This window comes from Moesziomyces antarcticus (assembly GCF_000747765.1).
Source record: "Moesziomyces antarcticus DNA, scaffold: scaffold_v10018, strain JCM 10317, whole genome shotgun sequence".
Lineage (NCBI taxonomy): Eukaryota > Fungi > Basidiomycota > Ustilaginomycetes > Ustilaginales > Ustilaginaceae > Moesziomyces > Moesziomyces antarcticus.
This window is the reverse complement of record NW_014638992.1, coordinates 360,573-375,853: the sequence shown is the minus strand read 5'-3', so window position 1 is coordinate 375,853 and position 15,281 is coordinate 360,573. Positions and strand designations below refer to the sequence as shown.

The 15,281-nt window shown below is 61.3% G+C and overlaps 5 protein-coding genes across 5 annotated transcripts; 2 read left to right on the top strand and 3 right to left on the bottom strand.

Moving 5' to 3' along the window:
• Positions 1-364: 364 nt before the first annotated feature.
• Positions 365-4,082, bottom strand: PAN0_018c5715 (uncharacterized protein; the record flags this gene model as incomplete). Its single annotated transcript, XM_014798943.1, has 2 exons — positions 365-3,669; positions 3,947-4,082. The coding sequence occupies 2 exons, from the start codon at positions 4,080-4,082 to the stop codon at positions 365-367; spliced, it is 3,441 nt and encodes a 1,146-aa protein (XP_014654429.1).
• Positions 4,083-6,418: 2,336 nt separating this feature from the next.
• Positions 6,419-9,736, top strand: PAN0_018d5714 (uncharacterized protein; the record flags this gene model as incomplete). Its single annotated transcript, XM_014798942.1, has 1 exon — positions 6,419-9,736. One exon carries the CDS (start codon positions 6,419-6,421, stop codon positions 9,734-9,736), a length of 3,318 nt encoding a protein of 1,105 aa, XP_014654428.1.
• A 1,150-nt stretch (positions 9,737-10,886) lies between these two features.
• On the bottom strand, positions 10,887-11,714 carry PAN0_018c5713 (uncharacterized protein; the record flags this gene model as incomplete). The annotated part of the gene is made up of 2 exons (XM_014798941.1): positions 10,887-11,462; positions 11,520-11,714. The coding sequence occupies 2 exons, from the start codon at positions 11,712-11,714 to the stop codon at positions 10,887-10,889; spliced, it is 771 nt and encodes a 256-aa protein (XP_014654427.1).
• A 402-nt stretch (positions 11,715-12,116) lies between these two features.
• PAN0_018c5712 (DEAD-domain-containing protein) lies at positions 12,117-13,313 on the bottom strand (the record flags this gene model as incomplete). Its single annotated transcript, XM_014798940.1, has 1 exon — positions 12,117-13,313. One exon carries the CDS (start codon positions 13,311-13,313, stop codon positions 12,117-12,119), a length of 1,197 nt encoding a protein of 398 aa, XP_014654426.1.
• A 255-nt stretch (positions 13,314-13,568) lies between these two features.
• Positions 13,569-15,260, top strand: PAN0_018d5711 (RNA splicing factor prp9; the record flags this gene model as incomplete). Its single annotated transcript, XM_014798939.1, has 1 exon — positions 13,569-15,260. One exon carries the CDS (start codon positions 13,569-13,571, stop codon positions 15,258-15,260), a length of 1,692 nt encoding a protein of 563 aa, XP_014654425.1.
• Between the last annotated feature and the right edge of the window lie 21 nt (positions 15,261-15,281).

Genomic DNA, 15,281 nt, shown 5'->3' with positions numbered 1-15,281 from the left:
ATCCACCGCAGGAAGGAGGGAGGGAGGGAGGTATATATGTCTCAGCGTTGACGTGTTTGACAGGCGGAGTCCACCGGCGACCGTGCGCCGAGAGTGTGGGGAAAGTGGCCGAACCCTCATGCATGGAAGCCGGCTCCAACTCCACCCCCACCGGCGACCGAACGGCCCCTACGGTCCGCATCAAGCCGCTCACCTCAAGCTTTAGCTCCGGCATACTTTCACCGCCGCTATTTTGGTAAGATTTGCGAAAAAAATTGACCGAGCAGCTTGGCTCGCTTCCCCACATCCACTGACCGGTCACCGGCAACCCGATACGCGAGAGCTCGGATAGCAAAGGCATGGATTCGTGCGAGTACTGTACATTTCAGCGGATGCTTTGGGGTTCGCGTGCAAACGCCACACGCCTAGCAGCATCGGGGGCTTCGTCGTAGCTGCGCGCAGGTGCGTTGGCAAATGCATGCTGCGGGCGCTGGGCGTACTGCATGTACTCGTCTCGTGCGGGGGAGGACGAGTACATCGCCTGTTTGGCGCGGGGTGGATCGACCGGTCCGGTTCGGGCGGGGACAGGCATCGAGGTGCGACGGACGTTGTACTCTCGCGGACGCTCGGTGCGGTCGACGCGCGTGGTGCCACTGCCGTAGTGACGGGCCGAGCACTGGTGGCATCCACACACGTCCGAATGCGCCGCCTCCGGTCTCGCCCTCAAACCGCCGAACTCGTCCACACCACTCGCCGAGGGTGTAGAGGAGGCGCTGAGACGAGACCCAGCGGGAAGGCTGTCGTGGTACCGCCGAGCGGGCACTTCTTGCGCATAGGTGGATGTGCCAGCCATCTGGTATCGCGACGCGATCTCGGGAACCCGTCCACCCCCACCTCCGCCGGAGCGTGCGCCGCTGAGCGAGGGCAAGGAGAGTGTGGGATCCATAGTTGCTCTTCTAGCCGCCCGCTCCTTTTCGAGCACGTTGAGTTGGCGCTGTTCGCGCTCGAGCTCCTTTTCCGCCTGGTAGCGCGCCTTCATGCGCGCAACAAAGCTGCGCTCGGAAGCGGTGGTGTCGGTACTGAGTGAGCGCGTCACACCCGTCGCCGATAAGCGCGTCGACCCAACAGCCGGCGCATACCGGTCTACATCCTCGGCGCCGGTGGCGGGTCGTGGCAGACCCATACCGATCTGCGAGCCGGTGCTGCGATCGCTACCCGCACTCTCGCTCGGCTTGGACCGCGTCCACCCACTACCATTAGAGGCGGTGGAGTAGAGCGCGGAGGAGGGGCGAGAGGCGGGATCGTTGTCGAGCTGACGCATGCGTTCGCGCTCGCGCTCCCACAGGCTGAGCTTACGCGCACTGGCCTCTCTTGCCGCCAGCGGCCCCAGAGCGCTTTGCTGGCTGCTGGTGCTGTACACGCTGTCGGATCGCCCAATTGCACTGGTGGCGTCGTTGGGGATAGATTGCTCGCGATACGATTCGAGCGCGCGTTGGGCAGGACGCATGGCGGTAGATGCGGTGGGCTTGGCACGATCGGCATGCAGGGCGGGGAGAGCTTCGCTGTCGTCCGGAGTGCGCGGGATGCGGGTAGCGTCGTCGGACCCCTGTGCGCTATGGCTGGCGCTAAGACTCGGAGCGGCATCCGAGTCTTCGCGCGGTACGGCTAGCTTGTCGACGATCGAGCCCTCGTGGGCGGAGGTGTCGGTGCGGTCGTGGCCTTGCGGTGGCGAGGCGGCATGGCCCGAGCGAGACGCGGCGATGGAGGCAGCATCCCACGTCTCGGGATGCGCAGCCATGGACTTCATCGTGGAGCCCGTGGGCGCACGGTCGAGTCGGACCACGCCGCGTTCGGCGGCGTTGGCGACTGTGAGCAAGCGCTCCGACGAGGCGCGCGACGAAGCGGGCTCGCGTTCGGCCGAGGCTTCGACTTGACGAGGCGTTCGGTCGGTCGCCACGCTGTGAACCGAGGCAGCGTCGTTGTCAGCCAGCGGCGCGGGGGACAGCGATGCGGAAACGGCAGTCGGTGGCTCGTTGGCGGTGGCCGACGAGTGTGTGCGCGATCGCGTGCCTGTCTGAGCTGTTTGAGGCGCTGGCTGCTGCAGCGTCGAGGATGAGGTGGCGGGCGTTGCGCTGGTGCGGCTGGCGTTGCTGTTGATGCTTGTGCTGCGTGCCAGGTTGTGAAAGGCGGCGGTGGGCGGGGCGAGTGGCGAAGGAGGACGCCAACCCATCTCCTGTGCGCGCAGTATAGTCTGGGTGTCCTCGTTGATCTTGGCGTTGATGTGTGTCTGGGCGACGACCTGCGCCTCGACCTGAGCGGCGAGGCTTGCGAGATAGTCCGCCTGGCCCTGCTGTGCCTGTTGGAGCTCGGATTGGTGGAGGGCAGGCATGAATTCAGACGAGGTGAAGCAGAGGAGGTGGTTGAGGCGGCCGACGTGCGGACCGATGCGACGGATGGATTCGCAGCGATGTTTAAAGTCGACGTCCGCGAGGCCGCCGAGGGTGGATGCTACGAGGAGGGAGGCGACGTGGCTCTTTGCGGCCATGGAGAGGGCGTGTGCATTCTTGGCACGGCTGACGTCGTTGGTGAGCGCCTGAACCGTGGCGATGTACTTGTCGTGCGACTCGAGCGCCCTTGTGCCCGAGGCTTTTTTGACGTTCTTGTCGTGGGCGAGGTTTGCCTTTTTGATCTTGGCATCGAGGGTGGCGAGGTAGTCGTCGTGTGCGCGTTCCTCCTTGGCGACCTTTTTAAAGTACTTTGCGCAGGCGTCGTTGAGCGCCTCGTACTCCTTTTGGATGTGCTTTGCGTGTCGAGAGGCGACGTCTGCGAGGCCGTCAAACATGGTGGAGGAGATCTGGAGGGTTTGGGAGGGGGTGTCGAGGACGACCTTGTTGCGTTCGAGGTCGGAGGCGCTCTTTGCGAGGCGCTTTTGGACCTTGGCGAGGCGGGCGGAGAGGTCGCGGTACTCGTCGAGGTTGACGAGGAGCGTCTCGAGGGCCTTGAGCGACTTGTGGAGGTCGGGACGTTCCACGAGGTGTACGTCTGCGGAGGAGGATGGGGGAGCGAGCGGCGAGACGGGATGTGGGGTTGTTGCGGCTGGCGAGACGGCGCGTGGTGGAATGTCAAAGTACTGCTGGTGAGCGCTTGGACTGTGCGGCTGAGGCGATGCGCGTGCGGCGGGCGAGTGGAGCATAGAGTGCGAGGACTGCGGAGAGACCTGCCTGGATGCGTACTGGGGCTGTGGGAGCGCGACGCTTGCGGACTGGGTGGTGGGCGGCAAGAGGTGGTTTGGCGAGGGCGATGCAGGGTCGTAGGAAGAAGCGTTGGGAGTTGAGGCCGATGCGAGGTAGGAGGCATTTGGGCTCGTGCTGAGGGGTGCGGAAGCGGGCTTGGAGTCGCCTACGCCGACGAAGCGCTGGATCTTTTTCATGGTTGGATGATTGTCGTTGGTGGTGATGGAGAAGGAGGAGCGCGTGGTGGTGGTGGTGGTGGTGGTGGTGCGGTATATGTATGTGCGACTGGCGACGGCGGTGTCGAGGGCAGCGTGGTGGGTATGAAGGATGACGTCGATGTGGGGCGAGGCGGATGAGATGGAGGTGAGGATGGCGAGGTGGGTTCGGCTTGGCTTTGCTATGCGTTGGACAAAGTTGAGTTCGGCAGCTTTGGATGCATGCAGGGTCGCCTCGCTCTCTGCTCTCAGGGGCCTCCGATGCAAAGCCGGCCAACACGCGCTCCCGCGCTCACACGGCCGGCAGAGCCCAACTTCTACTGCCGCCGCGCCACGAAAGCAACCATGGCGTAGAGTGTTGGTCTTTTAGAGCACACGCGTTCTCATGCACGTCGCCCCTCTCTCCGCACGCGTCTTGCTCCAAAAAGCGAGCCGAGAATCAGGGGCTTGTCCTCTTTTGGAATCTGTCTCGTGCGAGTAGCAAGGTCATTTGCGAAATGTTACGTCGACTCAAAGTACCACTCGGATAGTTTGCAGAATTTGCATCGCGGTCGGTTCCGAAAGGCGGCGCATCCGCCTGGGCCCGGATTCGAGGATTTGAAATCGACGGCCGGCGTGGCTCTCTGGGGCTCGGAAGAAGTGTGGTCGCGATCATCCCGCTCAACGCTCTCGACCACCTACCGTCGTCACCCTCACATCACATCAGCAACCATGTCGCTCGCAAAGTCCGTCTACAACACCGTATTCAAGCGTAACTCGGTTTAGTGAGTCGTCACTCCCTCCAACACTCGCACTCGCATTCGCACTCGCATTCGCACTCATTCGCACTCGCATTCGCAACCGCACTCGTACTGACTCGGCTTGGCTCGCATTCGAACAGCGTCGGCTCCATCTTCTTTGGCGCGTTTGCATTCGGCATCGGCTACGACCTTGCCACCACAGCATGGTGGGACGCACACAACAAAGGCGTGAGTTGCGCTTTTCCTCGGCCACCAACCACAGCACGACCGACGCAGCAGCCACTGACGCAGACGCATCCATGTTCATTCCCTTTGATTCGAAATCCCCAACAGAAGCAGTGGAAGGACATCCGTGGAAAGGTACGTTGCGGTCTCCCACCCTTACTTGTGCTCATGCTGCAGCGATACTGACGCCTCGCTCCCTTTTTCTCGCGCCAACAGTTCCTCGAGGACTCCGAGTAGATACGCACCGGCCACTCCCACTGTTCCTTCTGTAGCCGCTCGGACCGGCTCAGCCACTTGAGCGTGCTCTGCATCCATCAATACACTCTTGCAACCCTGACAGCCCGACTTTGATATTGAGTGGAGCTGGGAACATCTGCCAACCGCATCGGGAGCCACGAATGACGATTGCCGATTGTCGATCTTGTGCCGATGCGAAACGTCGGGACCCCTTTGACAGCATGTACTGCACTTGCGCAGGCAGGGGGTTGGGATCCGACGGCGCCCATCGCAAGCATGACAATCACCAACACTCCAAAATGGCTGGCTGAGCGGTGTTAGTTTGGTTCCTTTCAAGCGCTGCAAGGCAAAGCTGCATCGACGCCAGGAGGCGCCTAACCGATGCAGCTCGCAAAATTGCATCCGCCCTTTTTCCCAACACTGCGCCAGCGCCTTGATCGGTGCCAATTTATATCAAATTCCACAGCCACGAACCCTTGCAGCTCTCGATTGGCGCTCGCTCCACTCGACTCTATATGCCCTCGACATGCCATGACCCCCAGCATCGATTGCAAAGCCCCTTGCCGCCAGTGGGGGGCTGGCGGTTGGCCCGTCTGCGCACAAGCCCCCGCCCCCCGCCACCACCAAACACCAACAATCCAGCGGGATCCGAGCATTCGCACGCGCGCACGGGACGCGGGCGCGGTTCCTGGCCAACCCCTCGCCAGTCTAGGCGCAGCAAAAGGTAAAGAGGCAGCAGCGCGCGTCGCTTCTTAAGAAGATTTTGAGGTGGGCGCGTTGGAGCAGCTCGCTTGCCATTCACTCACTCTCACTCACACTCACACTCACGCTCGCAACCCACCACACTCATGCGCACTATACGTGGGTGCGTCCCGAATGCAGCTTCCTCCTGTTTTGCAGGCGCACATGGCTGCAGTCTTCGGATACAGCGCAATCCGATCCTACATCATGCTTTCCCTCCCCTTCCGCCTGCCCTGAGAGCCAAAAGAAAAGAAATACTGAAAAACAAAGTTATGCCATGGCAGGCGGCAGTGTGTGACAGCAGCGCCAAGCAGCGACACCACCCAAAAGAGGCTAGGCGCTACCGCCAACCGGCACTCGAGCCGCCGCAATCATCGACACACACCCCCTTGAACAAAAGAGCGTGGGTACGACCGCATCGTCGTGCATCGTGCCGTTCCTGTGGGTCCCACCTCGCTTCCTCCTGCAGGGCGCATCTCGCACCTAGTCGCCATCTTGCAGCTCGCATGGCCGCACTCACTCACATTCCTCGACGCCTCTTGCCCTCGCCGCCACCGCCGCTGTCACTCTTCCCTGAGCGTGTGCTCGCCATGCGCAGCACAGGCAGCCCTATCTCCCCCTCCCCCCCCCCCCTCTCCTTTCGTTCATTCCCATCACCACTTTCTTCCTTACTTCGTCTCGCTCACTTCATATACGTGCGTCGGCCAGCCCCAACTGCACATCCAACGCGCCCCCTTTGCACACATCACAAACCCACCTCGCCTCATTCTAGATATACCCAGATCATCACATCCCAACTGCATTCGCAACACGCTCTCACGCTTTCGACCACACAGACAAAACCCACTGGGCAAGCTACACCTCACGCTCGCTTCTCATTCCTTCAAAACTCGTCCTCGACCCACCGTCTCGTTTTCTTCCACCAGCCTCGTCCCTTGTCTTTCGATTAGCCTCGCGGAATGCTCGCTTGCCATCTCTGAGCCTCTCTCAACCCGAGGAGTCCTCCTCGTACACACTCTCTTCCCACGCTCCTTGACCGCCTTTCACCATGTCGTCGGCATACCACCCAGACTCGCACGAGCGAGACTCGCGCGTCCCTAGAGTCGCTTCGAGAGCAGGCAGCATCTCGACCCTCTGGAGTTCCGCAGAGGTGCCCTTTTGCCTCGACCCACGCGTCCACAATGCCGCAGATCCCACAGACAACCACCACTACGCCACGCGCAATCCCTCCGTCTCCTACAGCTCGGCACGCTCCTCTCAGCTCTCCATCGACTTTGCCAGGCTCAGCATCGATATCCCAGACGAGTATCCGCGAAGGCCAGACAGCATCCGTCTCTCCCCACCGCGCCAATCCGCATCCTCAAGCTCGGCTTCGAGTGGGAGCTCACCCAGCAGAGTACCGTCGTTCAACATTGGCACCATCGACGAGGATGCGCCCATGCAGTCCTCGCCCATCTCCAAGCTGCCCTACCATCCTCCGAGCCTCGCAGCACAGTCTCGTCTGCTCTCGTCGCGCTTCTCGGAAGACACGATCGACGAGCGACCGTTCATCCACCACTCGTCTTCGCATGGAACTTTTGGCCCGCCGCTGAACGAGCTGCGCAAAGCCTCGGGCGTGTCGGATGATTCGATCGGCGCTTCTTCGCGCTCGTCGTCGTACCACGATCCCACCCAGCCGATGTCGACGGCGCGCGGCAACGAGGCGCCGTCCAAGCACTTGTACCGTCGTGCCTACCGCTTCTTTGACGAGACGTACACCGTTCAGCCTCCTTCCGATGCCGACGATCATCAGGTCGAGTCGACGATGGGTGCGTGCAGCACGAGCCAGACCTCGCACGACGATTCGCTGCCCTCATGCTCGCGCTCCCAAACCTCGTCGCACGCTACCACCTCGGACTCCGCCTCGGCTTCCAGCGTCACCAGCGCAACGCCTCACATGCTCGAGCTCAACAGTGCCACGCTCACCCCAACCAGCGTGCATGGAGATAGTACGCTGCTGGCTCAAGGGTGTGCTGCCGCATCGGATGGTGGGCACCTCAGCATCCCGTCGCAGCTGAGCTTCAACTCGGCTCTCACCGCCACCCGTGCGGGATTCAACCAGCTTCGTGTGCGGCCCAGCACCGCCGATGTTTACACGCACGAACCGCCGGTGTCGCCGCTGACGTTTCCGGGGCATGTGCTGCCGGTGTACCCGCCGCAGCAGCACGTGCAATCGCCAACCGATGCCAGATACGAGGTGCGCTCCGAAGGCTTGACGTCGTACGAGATTATGCATCCCACACTGCCAGAGCCACAGCCAAAGATCAACGCCGCCAGGTCGCCGGGTAAGGCGCGGTTCTTGCGCGCGCGTGTGGCGTCATCGCCCAAGTTGCGACTCGATGCGTCGTCGCTCTTTGCAGCGGCCCATACGCCCGTGCCGCCGCTTCCCGGTGCAGTCAACAATGCAGCTGCTGCGGGTGATGCGGAGCGTCGTCCGTCGACGGCGCAAACCGACGGGAGGGCTCCGTTCTTTGGGCGCAGGTTTCGGTCGCGCACGCTAGGAGAGTCGGACCGCGTCGAAGCCCACACCAACGCAGCGGCCACCAAGCACGAAGAACCACCTCGAGCCGTGGGCTGGTCAACGGCCACTGGCGGTAAGCGTCATCCGAGCCAGGTGTCGGCTACGAGCTCGGAGCTCTTTTCGCACAGTGCGCTGCAGCCCACACCGGGATCGTCGATCTGCTCGGCCAGCTCTCCCGCCACCACCAACAGTTCGCTGCCCGTAACGCCGCGGACTACCACCACCTTCCCGCGCCCCAAGAGCCGCGGGACGGGGTCGGCGTCCAAAGCAGGTGGATCCGGATGGGCGTCGTATCTCCACGCGGGGCTGACGCTGCATCTCGAACACGACGGTCGTGTGGTGCCTGTGACAATGACGTACCTCGCGTACGATCCGTTCGGAAGGCCGGAGCAGCTGGTGGAAGGTACAGAGGCAGCGAGGGCGATGACGCCCAAGCGGCCCAAGTCGCGCGGTGACAAGGACCAGGAAGCCGAACAATCCGGTACGCTCGAATTCGGCCCCCTCGATGACAGGGCACTGGACGTAGGACGTAAATGCGATGGCTCGGCGGTGCTCAAGCACTTGACCGTGGGAGAGGATACCAAGGCCGATCTTCTGACGCGACAAGCAGCACTATCGACCAGAACGGGGGTGCATCAGGTGGCCGGGTATGAGCGGAGGGGGAGGCTGGCATGGAAGTTCGCCTACCGCGTAGAGGGCGAGTGGGAGCGGAGGCTGGTGCCCGTGCGCTTCTCGTGCTCGGCGACGCTGCTCAATCCTGAGCGTGCGCGCAAATCGCGCCTGATCAATCTCGTCAAGAAGCAGATGGTGCCCTCGCTCGCGTCCAAGGTCGTACCCTCCATCGACTCTCCCCGTTCGGCGTCGCTGCATTCCGAGGCTTCGCCGGCTTCATCCCGACGTGCAGTGCTGCCAGACGGTGCACCGGTATCCCCCGTTCGACTTGCCGGTGCGATGCAGAACAGTCCGCTTCGACAGCCGAGTCGAGCGGGTGCGTCGTTCGCAAGCGCCACCTCGGCCGATACGAGCTACTCGTCCCAACCCGCCACCCCCGGCCGTGATACCGATCCCGCTAGATTGCATTTGCAGGCTTCGCCGGTATCGGCGCAATTCGGACAACCCCAGCGGCCAATTCCAAGTGTCGCTTCGGTGGCACCGGCGTTGCAGCTGGATTTGGGAGATGCACATGCTGGTCGTGTGCTGCACACCAAACCCTCGTCCACCTCTCTTTCCTCGGCCTCGAGTGCGGCCAAACCGATCGTTGTGAACGGGCGAAAGTTGATCCCGATCAGTCTACCAGCCGGACTGGCACGACAGACCAAGATCGACCCAGCACTGCTGCAGGGGCATATCGTCCCACGGCCCGATCGAAGTCCATCGCAGTCGCAGCCCCGCTCGGGATCAAGACCGCCTACAGCGTCGGAAAGCATCAAGCTCGAGTACCTCGCTCGGGCGGAGGGATTGCGACAGCGCTCGTTTGGCGTGCTCGTGCCGGCGGAGTTCGCCGACTCGCGCGTAAGAAGAAGGAGTAGGACAGTAGAGGCGGACGAGCGCCGACCGTTCACGGCCGATGCGTGGGGAGAGGCCCAGTATCCCATCGAGAACGTTCAATTGGGAAAGCACAACGAAGATCGCACTCCCCGCGAAGGGGTTTTTGGTAGACAGCAGGGAGGAGCAGAGGGGTACATGCCACTTTCGGCTCCGCCAAGGCCGCAGAGACCAAGGACTGCCCAGGCGACACAGCAGGAGAAGGGCAGGAATGCATATGGTGTACAAAGCGCCCGCCAGGTGCAGGGCGTGAGATCCTAGCACCATATTCATCTAGTCATTCTCGTAGGCTGGATCGCAATGCCGCACTCCTTTGCACGTCTGCTGTATAGCTATGTATCTTTCGGAGTGGTCTGCGCATTGTCTGTAGCGTCGCACTCCTTTTGCAATCTCGCATGCGTTCCCACCTGCGCACAGTAGCAGCTGGTTTGTGCGTCTGTGCGGTGTCGGACCTAGCCTGGACGGCTCCTTATATGCGCACTCCTTTGGTCGCACCCTCGTTCCCGCACTCTTTTGCAACGTCGGATGCTTTCCCACCTGCTTTCCCATCTGCTACCAACTTGTGTGTGCGGCGATGCGGGGGGGGGGGGGGGGGGCCGGCTGATCATTAACTTTGACCCCGGCATGTGTACGATTCCATCACTGTATCCTCGTTGGCGCACTCGTTTGCATTTCGCATGCTGTGAAGGACTGCCCCCTTCCCAGTGCCGCCTGCAGGGCGTAAATAGTCGCAGCCTCTCAGCACAGATGGTGGATGCACTCGGTTCGCTCTTGTGCTTGTTCGCGATATCGCACGTGTTTGCATGTCGCACTTGCTTGCATGTCGCATGTTGTACCTGGTTACCTCTTCGGAGTGCCACGCGCAGGGCGTACGGTCGTAGTCCCAGCATACCAGCATACCCGTTCGCGCTTGTGCTCGTTCGCAAAGCAGCAATGCACGTCCACGTCGCATCAGTGGGATTCGGTCTGGTCGAAAAGCTTCACACATGGCGCCTCGTAGCATGATCTCCACCGAGACACTTTCATGCTCCTTTTGGGCGATCGTCTCGTCTCTCAGCAGGGTCACGCCGTGCTTGCTTAGCTCCGCTGCGTTTGTATCGGTGAAGGTTTGGCGCAGGCTTGCAGTACGGCGTGGCAGGACTCGCTTCGACTTGGCACCTCCGCCAAAGGTGAAGCGCAGCACGTCTGGACTTACTGCACAGACATGATGCAATCGGAACAAATGAACGTCGCCAAGTGTGAACTTGCCTCAACTCATTGAAACGAGGCGTGCCGCTCCAACTCCTCGCTCGAGAGGCTGGAATCCTTCTTCTGCTGACATTGTAAAGGGCAAGGCCAGCAATGTTGTACGCACTGTGTATTGAGACACTGGCCACGTTGGCATTGGCGGCGTATGACGTGTGCAAGGGCCTTACTCGGTGGTTGGAGTGGTTGGAGTGGATGTTCTCGACGAACGCGAGCCCTTGGACCCAAACGACCCCCACGATCCGAACGACTTGATCCTCATCCATCTCGGCGAGCCTCTCTGCGCGACTACAAGCTGTTGTGGCTTGGCCTTATCCCATGTCGGAGTGTTGGACCACTGCACGAGCCTAGCTTCCCTCTCGGGGTCGAGGACTTCGGCCAGGACTTCGGTTGGATACACACCGACGTACCTGTAGTCGGTCGTCAGGGGTACCTTTGCCGTATTGGTGAGGATGACCTTTTTATCGGGGTGCCAGGTGTCGAGAGCAACGTATCTCTTTCCAAACGCCATCTTGTCCACCGCACGAGGGGCGACGATATCCTCCCCGCGCACGAGCCGTGGCAACGGAACCGGCTCAAACGGCGTACTTCGAAAGTACTTGTGCGTGCCGCTGGGGGTGGTGACTACACCAACGGCGCGAACTTTACCCGTGTCGACAGGGGTGGTGAAGAGTAGAGCATTGCCGGGGGAGGGAAGGGCGAATTTGAGTCGGCCCGTCGTGTCGGCTCCCGAAATCAAACCCTACAACGAGGGATGTCAGTATAAGCCGGGGATGAGGGGGTGAAGGAAGGGGCTTACAGAGAGTCGGTCGGGGACGAAACCGATGTGCGCACGTTCGTGGGGTGCAACGTGCGGGAATCGTTCGGCCAGAGTGCTCGATACGTCGGTACGGGCGACGTGGTCAAGCATGCTCCATCCTAGCGAAAAGTCCTTGACGCAGGAAACAACGGAGATCAACACTGCCCAGCAGGCTACGAGGAGGAAGGATCGCATCGTGACAGATTGCTTGGCGACGGCATGGATTCCGGCATGGCTCGAAGAGGCAGAGGCTTATATGGCCCGCCGGTGCAAAGTTGTGGGGCACAGGCTGCACGCTTTCGAGCTCGTCCGCGCTACTCCGCCGCTCGGGACGCCACTGTATCACAGCAGAGGCAGCTGACATGGCGACGCCAACTTCATCTGCGTCCCGTCGGAACCACCAATCGTTCCCGCGCGTGGCGAGATGAAAGACAGACATCGGCAATCGGTTGTACTCAGCACCCTCCCCGGACGACCCACAATGCAATGTGACGGTGCGCATCGGTGTGAACAAGCCGGCGCACGCCAACCGGGCTGCAAATGAGACCAATGGTATTCATAAAAGTACAGAGCGCAAACAAGCATGGGAATCGGGGACTAGAGGACATCGTCGAGTTTGACGGGCATTTCGTCGATTTGGGTCGAGTAGAACTGCTCAATGTCGCGGAGGATGCGCACGTCTTCGAGCGTGACAAAGTTGATGGCGACGCCCTTGCGGCCGAAGCGACCGGAGCGACCGATGCGGTGGATGTAGTTCTCGCGGTTGGTGGGGAGGTCGTAGTTGATGACGAGCGAGATGTTGGCAATGTCGATACCCCTCGCCCAGACGTCGGTGGTGATGAGCACGCGCGAGCTGCCCTGTCGGAACTCGGCCATGATGGCATCGCGTTCCTTCTGCTGCATCTCGCCGTGCATACTGCTGACCTGAAAGTTGTTCTCCTTCATCTTGCCCGCTAGCCAGTCGACCTTGCGACGCGTATTGCAAAAGATGACGGCCTGAGTGATGGTGAGCGTGTCGTAGAGGTCGCAGAGCGTGTCGAACTTCCACTCTTCCTTTTCGACGGCGACAAAGAACTGCTTGATGCCTTCGAGCGTGAGTTCGTCGCGCTTGACCAGGATGCGCACGGGGTCGGTCATGAACTTGCTCGTCATCTCCAGCACGTCCTGCGGCAGCGTGGCCGAGAGCAGCACCACCTGCGTCGCGGGCGGCAGGTAGCGATACACGTCGTAGATCTGGTCCTTGAAGCCCATGTTGAGCAGCTCGTCTGACTCGTCGAGGATGAGCATCTTGATGTTCTTGGTGCGCAGGTGACGGCGTCGGATCATGTCGTACACGCGCCCGGGCGTGCCCGAGACGATATGCTGGCCATAGTCGAGCTTGCGGATGTCCTCACCTACACTCGTACCGCCGATGCATGCGTGGCACTGGACGTTGAGATAGTCGCCGAGCGCGAGGACGACCGACTGGATCTGGATGGCGAGCTCGCGCGTGGGGCTGAGCACCAGCGCCTGTGTCTCGCGCAGCGTGGTGTCGATGTTCTGCAGCATCGAGATGCTGAACGTCGCCGTCTTGCCCGTGCCGGACTGCGCCTGTGCAATCACATCCCGCCCACGGATGATGGGCAGGATGGCACGCTGCTGAATCGCCGATGGCTTTTCAAAGTTGTAGGCGTAGATGCCGCGCAGCAGGTCCTCCTTGAGGCCCATGGCATCGAAGGTGGGCGCCACCTTGACGTGTTCGGAGCTCTCGAACACGAGCTTGCTGTCGCCCGCGTTGACTCCACCGCCGGACATGATGGGCGAGTGTCCTTACGATGAGGAGGAAGAGGAGGAGGAGGAGGAGGATGGAGGTGCAGAGGCAAAGATGTGGAGCAGCGGAAGCACACAAAGTCCGCACACTCGACGCACGTGACCAAAAATTCCAGCCCACCCAAAAAAAAAGTTCGGCTTTCGGAAGTGCGGATCAGAGGGATTGCTCTCCACCTTTTGGACGCTGTGCCACCTTCCTCATCCCCCACACCCGACTATCCTTTGCGACTGTGCGGCGACATGGCAGACACATCGCTCATCGAAGTGGCGAGGCAGACGCACGAGGAGGCAGAACGCTACCAGCACGCGCTCGTCGACCTGCTGATCTCCTCGGCCACGTCGTCGTCGACGCTCACACACAAGGACAGGCTCAAGCGCGCACACAAGGCGTCCGACCTGCTCGACCGCGTCGCATCGCGCTACCAGTACCTCGACCGCTTCTACGCCGACGAGCATGGTGATCGGCAGCGCGAACTCGATGCGCTTTCCTCCACGCGCACCACCACGAAAACAGACGGCGACGACGACGGGTTGGGCGAGTTCTACGAGCGACTGGGTCGGGTTCGCGACTACCACGAGAGGTACCCGGGCGCGCTGCCCGACACGTTCTCGGTGGAGTTTAACGCGCTCGAAGCGGATGGATCGTCGCATGCCGACGCAGGTTCATCGCAAGCTGCAGCAGCGGCAGGATACGCAGACGACTTTGTGGACCGCATGTTTTCGGGCGAGGAGATGGCGGGACGATTCCTGGACCTGTACGTCCACCACGAGGCGTACCTCAACCTCAAGGGGGCCAAGCGGCTGAGCTACTTGAGCTACATTGACGATGTCGGCAAGCTCGCCGGGCCGAGCTCGCCCATCCCCAACCACGCCAAGAAGACGGACGCGTACCGCAGCTATCTCACGGAGCTCAGGAGGTATTTCGATGGGTTCCTGCGCAAGACGCAGCCGCTGGCGAACGTGGACAAGATCTCTACAAAGGCGGTGGACTCGTTCGAAGAGGCATGGGAAAGGGGTGCGGTGGAGGGATGGGAGCAGCAGGGGGCCGAGGTGTTTGGCGCCGCGGGCGCGGGCAAGGCGAACGTGGCCGATGGGACGGGGTTGGTGCAGGGCGAGATGGGGGAGCAGGGGATCTGGTGTGTAGCATGCCGGAGGTTTTATGCCAAGCAGACGGTGTACGATGCGCATCTGCGGGCACCCAAGCATCTCAAGGCGGCAGCGCGACAGCAGTCTGCAGGCGACGGCGCAGCTGCACCTGGTGGTGGTGAGGCGCACAGCGAGGCGGAGAAGATCAAGGCGCGAGTGCGTGCCAAAGCGCTGGCACGCGACGAATGCATCATCACCGCACTCGCGCACGAGCTCACCTCCATCCGTGCCGATACCAAATCCAACGTCGAACGCAAAGCAGCCTTGACGGATCGGGAACGACAAGCCGAGGCCGAGGCTGCCGAGGAAGAGCTGAACCGCATGACGTCTCTCAACCCTACCTCTGGTCTCGATGGAGATGTGGACGAAGCGACGGGGATGGATGACGAGGATGGATTGGGCCGGGTGTATAATCCGCTCAAGTTGCCGTTGGGCTGGGATGGACGACCGATTCCGTTCTGGCTGTACAAGCTGCACGGTCTGCGCAACGAGTTCAAATGCGAGATCTGTTCGGATCACGTCTATCATGGACGCAAGGCGTTCGAGAAGCACTTTACCGAATCGCGCCATGCGTTTGGAATGCGTGCACTCGGCTTGCCCAACACGGTGCAGTTTCGCGATGTGACGAGCATCGCTGATGCGCTGGCGTTGGCAGAGAAGCTGCGCAGACAGGGTAAGGTCGATCAGGCAAATGCGGGTGTTGATGGACAGGAGGTCGAGGATGAACATGGCAATTCGTATACCAAAAAGACCTACGACCTGCTCAAGCGACAAGGCCTCATCTAAACCCCACTTTCCCCGATAATA